The 17394-nt window shown below is 50.0% G+C and overlaps 1 protein-coding gene across 1 annotated transcript; it reads right to left on the reverse strand.

Moving 5' to 3' along the window:
* Positions 1-305: 305 nt before the first annotated feature.
* Positions 306-1955, reverse strand: LOC132244883 (fibrinogen-like protein 1-like protein). Its single transcript, XM_059717558.1, has 3 exons — positions 1901-1955; positions 1294-1350; positions 306-895 (listed from the first exon to the last, which is right to left on the reverse strand). The coding sequence occupies exons 1-3, from the start codon at positions 1953-1955 to the stop codon at positions 543-545; spliced, it is 465 nt and encodes a 154-aa protein (XP_059573541.1). The 3' UTR covers positions 306-542.
* Positions 1956-17394: the final 15439 nt, after the last annotated feature.

The raw sequence follows: 17394 nt of genomic DNA on the forward strand, positions 1-17394 counted from the left end.
CAACAGGGATGAGCGCCTTTTTTCTTCCTGGAGGTGCTACTTATGGGAACTAAATTTTTTGCAACAAAGTGAAGTAAATAGACACAAAGCACAAAGAAGAGCTCAAGAAATATGTAGAAAGGGACAGGAAATGGAAAGGCCCCATTTCTGGTATTCCACTACTATCTTTCAAGCAAAGCCCCAGCAAGAAAGTTAAGGTTGGCCCTGGCCTTTTTTTATCATGCTTTTGCAGGGCCAAGATTTCTCACTGCAGACAGGAGCTGAGTGATTTAACAGTATGTAGCAGATTTGATGAGTATGACAGAAACTTGGCAGTTCCCGCTACATAAACTACCCCAGCGAATGGCCCCTTTGACGTTCAGCTGTGCATTATAACAATTTGAGCACCACCAGCCCCCACCATAGCTAGATGCACAATTCCCACTAGAATTATCTTGATCCAGGTCTGTACTGGAAAACTTCACATTGTCTTGAACACTGGAAGCACTCTTTGAAGTCATGGCATCTCCTGCACCCCCTGTGTAGGTGCCCAACCTCAGCCTCTAGCCTTTGGACTCATCTTCCACACCAAAGAGGTTGTAGTCTGAGTATTTCATGGAGCCCATGGAATCATAGATGACAAACTTGACCTGGTAGACCTTCTGCTTAGCAATCTGATGCATGTACTCCATGCCCGGCCAGTAGTTTTCCTGCACATTGCCAAAGCCGTACCTGTGGGTGCTCCAGAACTCTGCCCAAGTGATCCCTGTGTCCTTGTGGTTCCTCTGGAGGACTGTCCAGCCATCGCTGGTGCTGAAGTCACAATAAACAATAATCTGGCGGAGGTCTGTGGGCTGGATGAAGAAGACACCACTGACCCTGTCCCGAATTACCTCACTGCAGTCCTTGGGCCAGGCTGTACATGAGAGACAGAGCATTTTCACTAAATCTCAATGGATTAATACTCCACCCATGGCAAATTTGGTTTGCAACGTCCTCTCACCAGCAATGGGGAGGGAGAAGGCCACTGAGGCTTCTCCAAGGCATAGGCCTGAGTCCCATGGAAAAGAGTTAAAGTTTAAACCTGCTCCTGGGTCAAAGTCATTACATCTGCTGCTTTCAAGCCCTTCTCTCTCAAGCCAACAAAAATCAGTCACTACATTTTCTGCTTCCAGGTGGACATGGTTTTCATTTGGTGCCTAAGGTTTCTACCTTGGGCCTACTTAGACTGTGTGCTTCCTCCCCTGTGGGTATTATGCTTGTCCTTCCATATTTAGGAACGTGTATGGATATGTAAAAGGGGGATGTACTTACTTTTCTTCTCCCGTAAGTCTAGGTCGTTGGCTTGGCTGCGCCGGACGTTACTTTTCCCTGTGAACAGGAACAAGAGGAACAACAACAGGAACAAGAGATTCACCACGAGATGAGGGATTTCACAGCACATTCCCTATCTTCAGAGCAGTCAGCTGTACAGATGGAAGCATTATCTGCTCATCACCGCACTCCTTCCCCCTCCCTACAGCCCAAAACTTGTCTATGCCTGCCTATGCTACAGCAAACTCCTCCTTGCTCCTCTGCCAATACTACTACTCATCAGCCTTCCCTTCCCATGGGTGGAGGTTCCTGATGTCTTGAGCAGGTCCTTTTAAGAAGTTCAGGTTTTGGATGTCCATGGCCAGAACTGTGGCTGACAGGGCCAGTACACAGGGCAGCAGCCAGAGATGAGAGTGCTGGACAGCTGAGAAAGGAAAAGATGGCACAAAGCTAGAAACACAAACCCTCCTAGCAGGAAGCCATGAATCTGAATTCAGGCTCACAGGGAGCAGTAAAAGACCAGATCCTGAGATCTCCTTAAACCATGAATGCCGGCTGGTCCCAGAGGCTGGGGGTCACGGTGAGCTCCCGCAGGTGGAAGTCGCACTGTCAGCAACAGGAGTGTTGCGGAGGCCAAGTGAGGAGCTGCCGCAGGCGGCCATGGTGCTGTCGGTGGTGTGGCGATGAGGTGGCAAGTGCCAACCAGTGGTCGGAAACCACCCGCAGACACCACCAGCAGATGCCACAGACCGCCTGCCCTACCCCAGTCTTGCTGGCAGAGTCGATGGCGAGGGAGTGGGGTGGTGAGCGGCGACCACCCGCAGGCACTGGGGGTGCACCACCAGGCTCAGAGGGTGCATGTGCACCTGTGTGCACCCCCTATGCATTGCTAATGCCTTAAACTGCCTGTGTTTCCCCCTCATGGGCTGGAAATACTGCCCTACCCCAATCAGTCTTGCTGTGGGGGTCTGGTCATTGGCCTGGTCAGAAGCAAGATATAAAACAGGAACAGAAGGACCCAGGAGGAGGGCAGGTTTCCTGGAGAGCTTAAGGGCTTCCCTATGGACGTGTTCCCACTCAGTTTGCTCCCAGAACATACTCATCCAGTGAAAAAACATCTGAAGTTGTGGGGAGAAAACAGAGAAGGAAAGAGGCAGTGATACAGAAAGAGTGGGCAAGAGGGACAGTGGCTGCTCAGGAACAGAGTGCCCCAGGGACAGGTTAACAGGGGAGGCTGGGGAGAGGGAAAGCCAGAGGTCCTAGACCCATGAGTGATACTGTGAGCCTTAGGAATAGTGGGGAACCCTGGGAACAAGGGTTGGATGGGTACAGAGATCCCAGAGTGGGGATCCCGGGGATATGTCGTGTGTGCAGAGTTGCAAACCCACCCCAAGAGGTGGGAGTCAGGCTCAAGCAATCCCTACCTACCCTTGAGTCCTTGGCTGTGCTCTGCACTGCTAGCCATGCCCCTGATGGCCATGCTAGCTTAGTGCAGACAACCCCCCTGCACCCTCTGCAGTGCAGACAAATCTTGGTCACTGTTTCCCAGCAGGGCTTCTCCTTCCCTCCCCCTCAACAGATGAGCTGGGAGCCGTTCTTTTCTGAGTTCCAGCTAAACTATCTGACCCAGGGTGTCCAGGTAACCCTAAATACTGTAGGCTTTGATCAGCACTGGTGAGGCCACGTCTGGAGTACTGTGTTCAGTTTTGGACCCCCCCCCCCCCCCCCACTACAGAAAGGATGTGGATAAATTGGAGAGAGTCCAGCGGAGGGCAACAAAAATGGTTAGGGGCCTGGGGCACATGACTTGTGAGGAGAGGAGAGGGCACTGGGCTTATTTAGTCTAGAGAAGAGGAGAGGGGATTTAATAGCAGTCTTCAACTACCTGAAGGGGGTTCAAAAGAGGATAGAGCTGGACTGTTCTCAGTGGTGGCAGATGACAGAACAAGGAGCAATGGTCTCAAGTTGCATCAGGGGAAGTTTAGGTTGAATATTAGGAAGATTTTTCTCACTAGGAGGGTAGTAAAACACTGGAACAGGTTACCCAGAGAGGTGGTGCAATCTCCGTCCTTGGAGGTTTACAAGACCTGGCTAGACACAGTGTTGGCTGGGATGATCTTCTTGGGGATAGTGCTGCTTTGAGCAGAGATTTGGACTACATGATCTCCTGAGGTCCCTGCCAACCCTAATTTTCTTTGATTGTATGATCTATGATTATGATGCTATAGTCCCATTGGCATCAAGTCTTCTCTCACATAGCACTGCTGAGGTCACTCTCCAAGCTGTCACATTATCAGGGTTCAGGTAGACTCTACTCTGTCTGCTGAGAGCCACCCAATCCTGAGAGCAGTGAACAGACCCAGCTGCCCACCCTGACCCCTCTAGCTCTCAGGGCTGCATTTACCCATCATCTCCCCAAGGCTGAATGCTGCTGCACTACCCAGAGGTGTCTGGTTGGAGGCAGCATCTGTCTCGCAATTATAATTCCTGCTGTAAAAGGGGCAGGTGCTGCCCATGGTGTCCACCTCACCCTCTCCCTCTGCTCCACAGGGCAGCTGCACCACTGGGAGAAATGAGATGGCCAGTGTCCTCAAATGGAATTTGTTTGAAGAAACACATAGGAAACCATGCTGGCACATAAGCAGAGAGCATTTGGGGTTTCCAGGAGTGGCTTGGGCCAAGGCAGGTTTGTTACAGCCTGACTCCAGATAAGACTTTTCCCTAGAACGGACATCCATCAGGAGTTGGAAATGCTCCCTCAGGTAGAGACACAAACAAGGGCAGCCAGGCAGCACTGGGGCAGAGTGGAACTGGGGCCAGGGCCGTGATGTGCCAGGCAGGATGGCATCTGGAGTCAGGTCTGTGTTGGGCAGAGTGTGTCTGGGGCCTGGCCAGTGTTGTGCTGGGCAGGGGAGGGCCTGCTCCCCTGGCTCTTCAGGATTCTGGGCTGCTAGTGCAACAAGCAATGAGACTGAGTTGGGTAATGGAGGTTGTGAACCCTTCCAACTCCATCCCAGAGGCCTGTTTGAATGGCAACAATTACAAGGTCCCCTCCAGCCACTGAGAGCCAAATATGCGCACTTCATGTAGCCCTCCACACCTCACCCTGGGCTCCAAAAGATCAGAAGCGGGGGGCATGTGTATGTTGTAGCACATTGCACCATATGCAACAGATTACAGCTGGGTTTTCAGTCTAAGCATGCTTTCTTATGGCCAGAGGAATAACTGTCTCATTTTGAGTCCAGCAAAATACTGATGGGGGCAGGAGAGAGGTGTGGACAGGTGGGACTTGGGCTAACCCCACTTAGGGTGAGAGTTGTGTTACCTGCCCTGGGGACGCAGGGTCCCAGTTGCTGTTGGCGCAGAGTGGTCTGCCCAGCCTGTTCCTGCTGCTGCTACAGCAGTGGTGCAGAGTCCCTGCACCTGCCATCCCCACCACACACACCCAGCATCTCTTACAGTTTGGTAACTGGGTCTCTTGGCTGACATATTGAGAAGCCCTCCTTAGAGAGAGATTCTAGACTTTAAACCCATCACAATCTGTCAGTTGTGACACGGCTAAGTATCCAAAAAAAAAATTAAGACCTTTTTAAATAGGGCAAACCCTGGCTAACTGAGAAACAGAGAAATTGCCAATGGGAATTCATCTGTGGAGTGTTTTTACAGGGCCCAGCAAGGCTCTGTTCTTCAGCCAAAGCAATTCACTATCTTTACCAGGGACTTGGAAAGAAACATAAAACTGTGTCTGGTAGAGTTTGCAGAAGGCATACGCATAGGTGGAGTGGTATATAAGAAGCTTCTACAGAGCAGTCTGGATTGCTTGGTAAGATGGACGTGTGTTTTTATATACTAGGGAGGATATGATCAAATACTGGGGTGGCCTTTAGAGACAAGGCTATTTGCAAACTTAGATGCTTAATAAAGGTAGATTTACAGGTCTCCTAATAACGAGCCTTTATTGTACACTAATTTCATATACAACTGTACTTCCCAGTGATTTTCGGTACCCTCTTAGCAGGTAGGGTATCACTACCACCCAGATCAGATAAAGAAGCACGAGACAGGTCTAAGCCCAATCTTTTATTGTTGATAGCCAAAGCACAAGGATAAATAGTTGTCTCAATGTCTTTCTAGCTACTCACAACAGCACACAGTGGCTGGGGAGACCCTGAAGGGAGGTGTCACACAAATTGGCAGCAGGTTGTCTTGAATTTGGTGGCTTCCAAAATCCTCCCCATGTGTACACTCAGTATTTATATATGGCTTATTTTAATAAATATGCTCAGATTGGTTTTATTCAGATTTCTTTGTTTCACTGAGACTTCGGGAACTGGACAGAGCTGTTTTTACTATGGGAGCTGTCAATTAGTTGGGGTCTGTGTCCTTGTGAAAATTATGTAACAGCTGCAAAGGCTTGCTTGGCTGCAAGCTGAGTGGGTGAGCTGTGCCTAAAAACTTTGCAAGGAAGGCGGCAACAGGTTTGCAGCGGGTGCAACAGCTTTTCAAGCCGGTATGCTGTGCACAATGCGTGCTTTTTACTGGCGCATTTGAACTGTGACCAGAGCCCCCATCACAAACGGACTCTGATTGGCTACTATGGAGCTATAAAAACCTGGGGGAGAAATAGCAGGAGAGTGACACTAGCCTGGAGAGAGGGGTGGGGATATAGCACTTCTTTCTTTCCCCCTCAGGCAAAAGAAATGAAGCTGAGGTTTGCAGGGGAGCAGACATCAGGATGGAGGCGAGCCTGAGCCTTTCCAGGAGAAGCTGGTTCCCCACCTGGGTTGAAGCTGTGCAATCAGGGACACAGGTACCCAGGGGAAGAGTGGGGAAGGGTTGGTAAGCTAGCTGGGAGAAGCTGCCTGGTCAGGGACTTGTGGAGGGAAGTCCTCTGTTTGGACTGGAAAGGCTCCTACTGCAGGAACAGAGACCTGCAGAGGGAGTCCACTGCCTGCATGTGGAGGTGCTGGGGGAGAGGGAGCAGGTGCCCAGAGAGGGAGCAGGCTGTGAGATTCCCAAACCTGTGTGGGTGTGTGAGGGGACACTTAACCCCTAGTGTTTGCAGGAGGTGTATTTTTCAGAAGGAAACTAAAGAAAAAAAGCCTGTTACCTGCAGTGGCTGATCAGAGACTTGTTTTTGCTGAGTTACCAAGAAAGACCAAAGTCCACTTTCCCTAGAGCTGCAGAAGCCTTACCTCCGCCATCTACTGGTGGATCATAGTTAAAGCTGTGTTGCCATTCCTTGTTATGGGAAGGGGATTGTGACCAGAAGGAAGTCAACCTGGGTTATGGGGGGAAAACTGTTTTAAAGGGTTATCTAGGTGAATGTAATCATCAGTGAAGTTTTTTGATGCAAGTAGGATGGCCCAGTGTGGTGATCGTTCCTCTAATGTTGCGGTTGTAGATTCTACTCAAATCGTTTGCTTTATTAAATGTAATATAAGTGCCTGTCACGAATGATGGATTTCAAAGGAGTGTTTATATAGATGGCCCTGAAGGGTTGCCCTGTCCCTGACCATTCTGTTGCCCCTCACTGCCAAGCCACAGCCCCCCCCAGCCCTGCCAGTACCCCTCACTCGCCCAACAGCAGTACCCTGCTCCCCTGGGCCCTGATGGTGCTCCTCACTCCCAACCTGCAGCCCCCTGTCCCTGCTGGTGCCCCTAGCTCCTGACCCACAGTCCTGTCCCCCTGCGCATCCAGGACTTTGCTGTGCTCCGGGCCTGGAAGCAGGGAGAGGCGATCAGAGGTAGCAGGGAGCACCACATGGGTCTGCGGGCCTCTAACTGCAGGCAGGTGCTCCCAGCTGCCTCTGATTGCCCTCCCCCTGCTCCCACCAGTGGAGCAAAGGAAAGTCCTGGACATCTGGGCTGATTTAAAAAAAAAACCAAAATAAAAAAACAAAAAAAACCCTGCCTGGGCGGAGAGCAGAGGGCTTAAAAAAAAGGACACGATGTATGGTAACCCTGTCTCGGCAGTGCATGTGCACTTGATCATAAAAGCATTACGGACGGACAGACAAAGCCCTTTTAAGTATATTTTTCTTCTCTTGATCAGTCCTTTTCTGTATATAGTTGTCCATAATAAAGAAACCAATGTGTTTATTGGGTTTGGAATAAATTCTTGGGTGGTGAGGATGAGGCACACACTCCTCCATGGGACACCTCAGTCAGCAGACCTGCTTGAGGGGGTTCCCAGGGCTACTGGCACCCTGAGGATCTGACATCTGGCACATCACCTGGCCTAGTGTGCTGGCATGGGTTACAATTACAAGTCTGGAACAGAGAACTTCATATCTCTTTCCCTCGCCACCTGAGAATGCTACTTGCCACATCCTGTTTCTTTTACTTAGCTGATCATGCTAGTTGTAACATCTGCAAAAATTAACTTGAAACAAACTTTGGGGCCTTCTGTTTTGACTGGAATGGTTGGGGGGCCAAAGGCACTGGGGGGGATGTGGTGTTGGGAAGGTGCTAAGGGAGCTGGAGGTTAAGTCCTTTCAGCCTGAGCTTTGTCTGTATTAGCTGACACTGGAAGCCATGCCCAGATCCTCGGGGACAGCAGCAGAAATGCTGCTCCTGAGTGTCTCAGGGGTCAAGGTAAGAATTTGACTCCCTGAGTCCCACCAAAGCCAAATTGCAATGCTTTGGGCTTCTTGTACACTTAACCCACACTCCAAATTTCCCGGGTCCTAATACTTGTTTGCTCATTTGTTGAAAGGCAACAAATGCTCAACATACTGCCCAGTGCTCGTAGCCCTGCCTACATGAATGCAGTGGTGGATCCAGGAGGGTACAGTGGTACTGTCACACCTGCCTTTTGGATTGTGCCATGGAAGGAGCAGCCTGGGATCTTTTTTCTTTACATTTATTTACTTATTTTTTTTTTTAAGTCCCTGAAGCAGGTAAGGATTCCTCCCTTCCTGTACTCAGTGGCATGTCCCCTCCCCTCATCCCCTGCCTGCCACTGCTGCTCTTCCCAGGTGACCCAGGGGAAGGGAGAGCTCCAGGGCCATTCCTACCCTGCTCCAGCCAGGAATGGTGGAAGCAGATGGATTCCCCCTCTGTGTCCAGTCCTCCCAGATGTTCCCTGGTAGCTCAGAACTAGGCTCGGAGAAGGAGAACTGGCCTGCTACTGCCACTGTCCCCAACCCACCTGGTTCCCTGTGCAGCCTTCCTACAGCCCTGGCTGTAGTGGGACAGGAACGCGGTGAGTGGGTCCAGAAGTGTAAGTGCAGAGGGTTCTGGGGTCTCTACCCCCTGGACAGTGGGGATAGCAGTAGCAGCAGGCAGGGGCAGGGAGAATGGGGGGGGGGGGTACATGCCACTGAGCACAGGGGAAGGGACAGTCTGGGGAGGGGAGCTTCTTACCTGTTTCAGGCATTTAAAGTTCTTGGCTGTTGCTCCCACAGTGCGTTTAGCTCACCCTGGTTTGTGGCAGGGACAGGGCTGCAGCAGTGCACTCTGCACCCCTGTTTACAAAATCCTAGATCTGCTTATGCATGAATGAGAGAGAAGTAAGCAAAACACTTTAAATGTGGAGCAGCAACAAACCTTTCTTGTGCCTTTGCCTCGACCCTCCAGCTAAGGGATCATCTCCCAATTCCTAACTTCTTCAATCTTCTAAATTATGGAGCATCTGCTAATTGTAACTTTTATCACTACACTGCTGGCCCTCCTTTACTCACTGCTTTATGTGCAAGTGTCCAATAGTTGCACAAGATCCTGGGAGCAGCTCCTCAGCCCCACTGGTGCCTAGTGACACTTCCTGAAGAAAGTGCCTTTGACGTTTGTAACAGGACACAAACTAGCTCCTTTCTGGTGCTTGGCAAGCAGTCTCAACTGTGAGAGGGGTGGAGACACTGAACTGTGCAGACTTCCACTTTCTGTATAACTTCAGAATGCTTGAATACTGATGAGCTGCTCTGTGTCTAGGGCCTGTAATTCAGGGACTTCTTGCCCAGTTCCCTTCTTGTTTTGTGGCAACTGGCTTTTACCATGCAGCTGTGTTTTGAAATTGGACTGAGAACAACGTCCTCTTCATGTCTTATTTTGTGGGTTCATTAAGTCTGGTGCCAAGCTCAAACACTGTCACTATGTACTGAGTGCAAACCCTGTGTGAGACCAAAGACAGTCACCGGGCCTTGTAGGAAAGATCACACAGCAGCAGGGATAGCTTCTGAGACATCTCTTCTTTCTCCCAAATAACTTTTGGCTTCTTGACCCAGGCCTGTGTGAGACACAACAGCACTAGAGAGAGAGACTGCTCTGCAGCTGGATGCTACAGTCCTCCAGTTCAGCCACTCGGGTGCATGTCAAGATCTATCTGTATATCAGTGACTTCTATACCACAACCGCTTCCTTCTGTGCATCCCTGCAGTCTTCACCCCCACCTTTCCCCAATGTCTTCGTGTTGTCATGTCAGGAAAGAAAAAGAAGAGACGTTCCCCACTTTCTTCTCCAAACCAGGCAGACTTCTAGGGCTTCAGGTCCTGTGGGAGTTGTCTCCTCTCGCACAGCACAGCTGACCTGTTCTGTCCCAGAACCGTCGGGTCTACAGGGCCCAGGTGGACTCTGCCCTTCCTGGTGGCACGCACCCACCCACCTCTGAACTGGCCCAGACCTGCCTGCACCGATTGCTGCCCTCTAGAAGGGCCTGAACACTTCTGTACAGCAAAACAGTAAAAGACTATACAAACATGAATAGACCTGGCCAGCCTAGACCTGACACACTAAAAATAACTGCTTACATGCCAAAATGGTAAGGGGTGTTGAAGAAACAATTCCTGACCTAAACAATATATGTACTGAGAGAGATCCAGCTGCAAAAATAAAGATAGACAGATAGATATCTATATTGATATAGATATATACGCATGCGCACACATCAATAATTCTTCTGTTAAGAAAGGATGACAAATTTGTTAGACACGGGTGCCATCTGTTGGACAGCAGAGGCAGCAGACAATGATATCTGAGAGCCAACGGCTAATTTTGGGAAATAAAACAGACCCCGAGCCTGGGAAGAAGCAGCCAGGGTCACTGTGTGGGTCTCAAGGGCTGACTGACTTCAGGAGTATATTGCAGAGTTCAGGAATAGTCCTGGACTCTTGCACCAAGCATATGGATACAGCACCCTCCGGCCCAGGATTGTCACAAGTGATGGGAATACATTTCAGAGCTGCCCTCTCACAGGCTCTTTCCTTTGTGAGGCCAGTGCCCAGGCTGGGAAATAAAACCCTCCACCCATGCGAGTCTCACTGTCCACTCACCCAACAAGGAGGTGTCCACGATAGGCCGCCCACATCCAGACGAAGTTAGTATTTTCAACACAATATCAGCTACCACACCAAAAGGAACAGGATGCTACCCCAAAAGTTATAAAACCAGAGTTTACAATTTGATCCGAATTCATTGCGCTGTGTCCCAGCTCATGTTTGGCTCTTCATGGACACATGATCGCTACCTGGACTACACTGCCCAGAGCTGTCTTTCTGAAGGCTGCACCTGCCTGGCATTGGCAGTGCCCACTGTGGAGGAGACAGGTGCTGCCCATGGTGTCCCCCTGCCCCTACCCTCCAGGACAGGTGCACCACTGGCAGCAATGAGCTGGCCAGTGTTTTCAAGTGGGATTTGTTGAGAAACACTTGGCAACAGGGCACCATACCAGAATGCAAGCAGAGAGGGGGTGGGGCTGCCAGGAGCTGGCCTGGGCCAAGGCAGGGTTGTTACAGCCTGACTCCAGATACAGCCTGGCTCTTCCCTGGAATGGGCATCCATCAGGAACTGGAAATGCTCCCTCAGGTAGAGACACAAACATGGAAGGGAGCCAGGCAGCACTGGGGCAGGTGGAAGTGGGGCCAAGGCTGTCATGTGCCAGGCAGGATGGGGTCTGGGGCCAGGCCTGTGTTGGGCAGGGTGGGTCTGGGGCCTGGTCAACATTTTTCTGTCCAGGGAAGGGCCCTCTCCCCTGGCTCTTCAGGATTCAAGGTGCCGGCAGGTCAAGCTGAGGATCCAAAGCACGTCTCCGCTGGCTTGGGGAGCTGTACAGCCAGGACAGTGCTCTGCTAGGCAAAGTGTAACTCAGGTCAGAGTCATGCTGTGCTTGACAGGGTGGAGCTGAAGTGTTAGAACAGTGCGGAGCAAGATGGATTTGGGGCCATGACAGCACTGGTGCAGGCTGTTTCCATGGCTGGGGTGACATGAATCTGTATCAAAGAGCAGGAAGTCTGCACTGTGTGGTGTTGGGAGTGAGTCTGCAGTTGCAGTTCCTGCTCTTTTGTCTTGCTGCTTGAAAAAATTGCACTTGAAGATACACACACAGTGTGAAAATGCTACACTTTAACACAGGTATAATGTGGGCTGGTTTGCACACCAGTTATGTGAATGTCTGGATGGGAGAGATAATGACCAGCTCTCCCGAGACAGCTGCAGCAGCAGGCGTTATTACAGTGACTCTCCGCAAGGGAAGCCGTTGATATACAGCTCCCTCGTCACCACCAGATTTCATCCTAAGCACAGGGCTAGATTCATTGTCTACATCCAAGCTCTAGGTTACAACCAGATCTGCTCTGGTCCCACCAACCGGGATGAACACTTTAAATTGGTGTAGGGATTTCTACAATTACAATACAATCCCAAAACTGTAGCCACTCAAATCAGCAGAAATTAAAACCTCTCACCATGTGAGTCTCATAAGAAGGAATCCATTTTCCCTTAGTGGGGTGAAGCCTTTGACTCTCCTGAGTGATGCCATGCTGATAGTCACTCTCCTTGGGTCTCCATATTTCTGTAAATGGAGGAGACATTTGCTGCTCACTAGGCCTGTGTGAGTAGGCAGTGATCCGATCCAGCTTCAGGTCCGGCCTCTTTGGATGGCCACAATCCAATCCGGAGCTCTGGACCGGGTTTCCACCTCGATCCAGCCGAAGTGGCTCCGAAGCTTTGGAGCCGCCTTGGAGATCTGGCCATAGGGTATAATGGGGAATCAATGAAATATCTATAACTTTGTTGTTTTTTGTCTGATTTGGATGAAAATTTTAGGGGTGGTAGACTCTGCAGAGCATGAAGCCTGCCAGGTTTCAAGAATATTGGTACTGGGGTTTGGGGGGGACTGTACCCCAAATTCTTGAAAGCCAAACTCATGTCACGTCTATGTGTTACGACATAGTGGGGTGAAAACTGCATGGGTGGTGGCCTATGCTGAGGCCACAAAGGCTGCCAAGTTTCAAGAAGATCGGTGCAGGAGTTTGGGGGGAACTGCCCCTCAAGCTGTGGACAAGCAAAACTCGTGCCATGGGTGCTTTTGGGACTTCACTTTGACCCGGATGTGCTGCTTTGGACCCCGAAGCATCTGAAGCTTCTCTGGATCTGAAGCTCTGTCCAAAGCCTCGCACAGCCCTACTGCTCACATCAGCGATCAGAGGATGCAGCCCAGGTTGGGTCCTGCTGCTGCTGTTTCAGCCTTGCAGCGCATGTGTTGTTCAGGGAGTTTTCCTGTTTTGTTTCTGCATCTTAAACCACTCTTTGCTGGGATCCAGACAGACTTCCTTCCCCCAACAGAGCACCACGCTGTGAACAGAGAAGGAGAGAAACAGAGACAGAGAAAGGGGGTTGTGAGGCCATGTTCTTTAAGCATGAGCTAGAAAAGAAATGCAAAGTCACCCACAGACTCTGATCACAGGCCCCTTTGCTTAGGAGCCAGGCCAGTCACTGGGAGCTGCTGGGAGGTAACGCCCTTTCCCCTGAGACATTCTTTTTCTAGCATGAGATTCTCTCTTATGGAACAAATGGCTGGACCTTCACTGTCCCTGCTTTGCCAATTCACCAATGCATGTCTCCTGCCAGGCCGGTTCTGACTCCCTCAGCCATCCTAGGCTATGTCTACATGTACAATTAATGTGAAGCAAAACTCTGAAGTTTATTGCTCCAGAGATTATTGCTCCTGGGTACACTGTTTGAATGTGCATCCAGAACTGCAGCATGCCGAGCTGGGGTGGAGCAGCCCTGGCTGGCAGGGAAACCACAGGGCCAGCCTGACAGTCTAGGGCTGCTTCAGTGCAGGGCTAGCCAGCAAGCAGCCCCCATGCTGAAGCACACTCATGTCCCAGCCAGCCAGGGCAGCATCTACATGTGTGCTGCTGTGGAGTTTTTTACTCTGCAGTAATTCCAATACTATCCTGCTGTGGAGTCAACTATTTTACTCCAGCCTAATAGCAGCACATGTGTAGATGCTGATGCTGAGACATTCACTGCATTGTTCAGTGAACGTCTCATGTAGACATGTCCCCAGTGCGCTCCAGTCCTGTCCTGCTGCCCCAGCTGCCAAATCTCTACCACAACTAGACCCTGCCCTGCTGCTGGGCAAGAGCTCACGGTTCCTTGGTGCATCTCAGACTCGGTGCTCCCACACCTGAATGCGAGTGGCTGGACATGGAGATTTACTTGTAGTGCCACCTAGGGTGGACGCACACAACTTTTGGTGGGACAGCCTGCTCTTTCCTGAGATGGAGCAGGTTTTTGTTCAGATGTCCTTCGCAAGTGTCCTGGGACAGACCAAATTCTGCTGCCACAAAAAATATGATAAGTTTGTCTCAGGACATTGCAAAGGGCACCTGAAAGCCTGTTCCTGGCAATATGGCAGGATAGGAGACACAGACATCCCACAAGCCACTAATTCTGTCCTCTTCACCCCAGGCTCTGAGTCTGCACGCCTGAAGTAGGGGACCTGTTGCAGAGCACTGAGGTGCCCTGCTCCTAAAGAGGAGAAACTGCTAGGGAAAGAGCCCTAGCAGTGAATAAGGAGCCCAGCTGTGGGTTGCCAGGGCAACCAGAGGAAGTCAGCTGACTGTAAGGGGCAGGGCCTGGCCCTTATAAAGCCCAGGGGCCCAGGCTGCACTGGTAGCTCTCTGTTAGCAGCCAGAGAGGAAGGAGTTTCCTGAGCAAAGCTGTGAGTAGAAGCCTGACTGCAGGTACAGCCTAAGCCGGGTAAAGGATGGTAGCCCTGGGATGTTTGAGCTATGTGGTTTTAGCTGGGTGGCTTTAAGTTATGTTATAGCCTAGGGGCTTGTGTTTTGTGTTGTTGTTTATCACTGGTGGTTTGGGGGAGGCCTCATAGGGGACTCACAGCGGAGTGTGAGGACCCCAGTGCCAGTGATGGCGCAGCATTCAGGGTGTATAGACCCCAGCCCCAGAGGAGGGGGTGGTGGTGAGCCCCAGAGGAGGGGGTAGCAGTGTGGCGGTGAGCCCCAGAGGAGGGGGTGGCCATATTGAGGAAGAACCACATTGTGGAGAAGGCCCCAGAGAGGAGATGTGGAGAGAGACAGGGCTTCAGAGGGCCTGAGTGCCAGAGAGATTGTACACCTGAACAGAACAACATCTATTTCATCTGTGAGGCGTGGGGTGTAGTATTGGGGTGGTAGGAGCCATGCATAGCCCCTAAAGCTAGGGTGCCCTGGAAGCACCCATTTGTAGAGCGGGACCCATGAGGGGTCCAGGAGTCCACAGGGCGAAGACTACAGCAAGATGTGACCAAGAGGGCGGAAGAGGCAGCCTTCCTAATGTATTTCAATATCAAAGACGTGGCGGGTGAGAAACTGAGGGTGCCCTTGCTTCAACTTGGCATGGGAAGGGGGCCTTGAGGAGATCACAGCCCTCCTGTAGGCCCCTGCCTGTGACAGAACCCCCCAGGGCTTGGGTTGTGTAGTACCACACCCCCTAGAGCCCCAGCCAGGATTGTAATCTCATGGTGCTGAGTGTTGCATGCAGCTGTAGTGACAACCTGTCCTGCCCCAAACAGCTTCCTATGTTACCAAAACAGACAAGGTGAAGCAGGCAGACAGTGCAGCAAACTGCACCCAGCACATGCTGAGAACAGAACTCCTTGGAGACTTCTCCCTGGCCCCTTGTTTAATCCCTAGTCCTCACTGTCCCTGGCCCGTATGTCCTCCCTTCTGAGTGTAGGGATTCTGCAGAAATGCTTCACTGCAGTTTGCTGAGCTGACTTGAAATACTGCACATGGAGTTAATTCAGTTCCTGTGTAATGCCTTGTTGCTTCACAAGTTTTCTACCTCAGATGCCCAGGGGGAGGCAATGGTGTATCAGAGGAGATGCTATCTGACCAGGAAAAGTGGCTCATCAGGATGAACTGGGTCATTGGCCTCCCAAGCTAGAGCATCTGCCAGGCAACACAGTATGACATCACCCCAGTCACCTTCTAACACCCCTTATAGCAAAATCAAATTATTTCCTACACCTCCATTTCTACCCTTCTAGCACCAGGTCAGTGTCTGCCTGAGGTTTTACTCTGACTTAAGACCATAAGGATCAGCTCATGCTCTATTGCTCTGTAGCTGAATGGGTACTGTACTAAGCTGCTGTCAGTATGACTGCATTCAAAATTTGTGGAGTTGAGTCCCACCAGAGTCACACTCCCACCTCACCCTGGTATATTTATGTACTGATTTCTTTAACAGTGGGCATGTCTACTCATGTGCCACAATTAGTGCAAAGTAGATTAATTTACTTTGGTGTAGGATAGTCCTGTCAGACATGGGTCCTATCCTATACCTCAGTAAGTTATTGCACTTAAATGCATGTGTAGATGATGATGTCAGGATTAGTTTACTGCTCAAATTGAGCCAGAGTATATTCAGTCACATTGATTGCACATGTAGATGCGCCCAGTGTGACTCTTTTTTTTTAAATTATTTATTTATTTATTTATTTATTTATTTTATAACAGCACAATTAAGGATAAACTCATTCCCAATGGCAAGAACAACTACAACAACAACACGCTACTCCATGGCACAGAAGCAGAACTTCTTGTGCTTGTCATAACCTGCTACTCTGAGATTTGTTGGTCTCAGATGAAATTGCTCCTGAGCAAAGAAAAAAGGCATGTTGCTACACTGTCTGGGACTCAAACCCCGGGTCAACTTCTTGGAATGCAGAGATATCGGATTCACCCAAAGAACTCTGTGCTGCTCATAGCCACTTCATCACTTCACCCAAGCAGAACTGCTTTCCATGGTCATAGTGCACTGGTAGTTTTTTGCCATTTCTCCTGTTTCTTGAAATGCCCTTTGACCACTTTCTAGATCATTGTCACATTGGTGAAGTGTTATAAATTCTGAGGCTTCCTATGTTTTGTATTTGCAGGAAGGAGCAGTAACAGATGGTATGTCTGCACCATCTCCTTGGCATTCCTGGGGAAACTTGACTGGGGATGGTATGATAGGCCAATAATGTTCTTGGCTCAATAATCAGCATATGTGGCACGTTAAGTTGGTATTTTGTTATTACCCCGGTAGGGTTGAAAGGTAACTAACGCTGTGTGGGAGATGACTGGTAATCCCATGATTTGGATCTGCTAATCTTTTTTTCCACTTCATGAATGATTTACTAGCATCTGTTTTCCCCCACTTCCCAAAAGCACTGGACATTGGCCATTAATAGTGGTCAGAGTTTTGGCTGGAGTGCACTGATGTTCTTGCCAATACTTAAAAGTATCTGAAAGGAAGGATTGCTTTTTCCACTAAGGGTTACACCACACAGATTTGAGGTTAGGGAAAAAAAAAAAAAAAAAAATATTTCTATCAGGTCAGATTGGGGGGAAAAAAACTGCAGTGTTTTGCTTTCCTCAGTAGTATGGGGCATGATCTTACACCTAGCCTCATCTAATCATATATTGACCTAACAAATTGTCTGCCATTGCAGTGGCAGGGCACCTCTACCTGTGGCACTTTGTAGGATGGTTTTGTTTTCACAGGGTGCTTTGTGACAGTGGTGTACATGACCAACTGGTATGGACATTTTTTAGGGCTTTGTAGCTACATGGTTGCTTGCAGACACAGGGGACTGGAATCAATGGCCCAGGAAGCCACTTCCAGTCTTATGTTCATAAGATTGGGGAGAGAGCTGGTGGCCAGGCAGCCTCCCCACTTCGCTATTGTGCGGTTACTCCAGAAGGCTATGCCTATTTTTACCCTTAAGGGATGGGGCTGATATGGAGAACCAAAGTCACTTATGAAACTGCTAACAACAAAGAACCACAAGTGCTTTGCAAACAGATACAAGAAAACAAACTGAGGTGTATCAGC

Source organism: Alligator mississippiensis, chromosome 14 (genome assembly GCF_030867095.1).
Source record: "Alligator mississippiensis isolate rAllMis1 chromosome 14, rAllMis1, whole genome shotgun sequence".
NCBI lineage: Eukaryota > Metazoa > Chordata > Crocodylia > Alligatoridae > Alligator > Alligator mississippiensis.

Bases quoted from the DNA above. Each gene is read 5' to 3' on its own strand.
- LOC132244883 (XM_059717558.1), bottom strand. From the start codon at position 1,955: ATGGCCGCCTGCGGCAGCTCCTCACTTGGCCTCCGCAACACTCCTGTT. The intron at 1,351-1,900 runs GTGCGACTTCCA...TCCTGTTCACAG, and splicing joins CAACACTCCTGTTGCTGACA to GGAAAAGTAACGTCCGGCGC. The intron at 896-1,293 runs GTAAGTACATCC...TCTCATGTACAG, and splicing joins AGACTTACGGGAGAAGAAAA to CCTGGCCCAAGGACTGCAGT.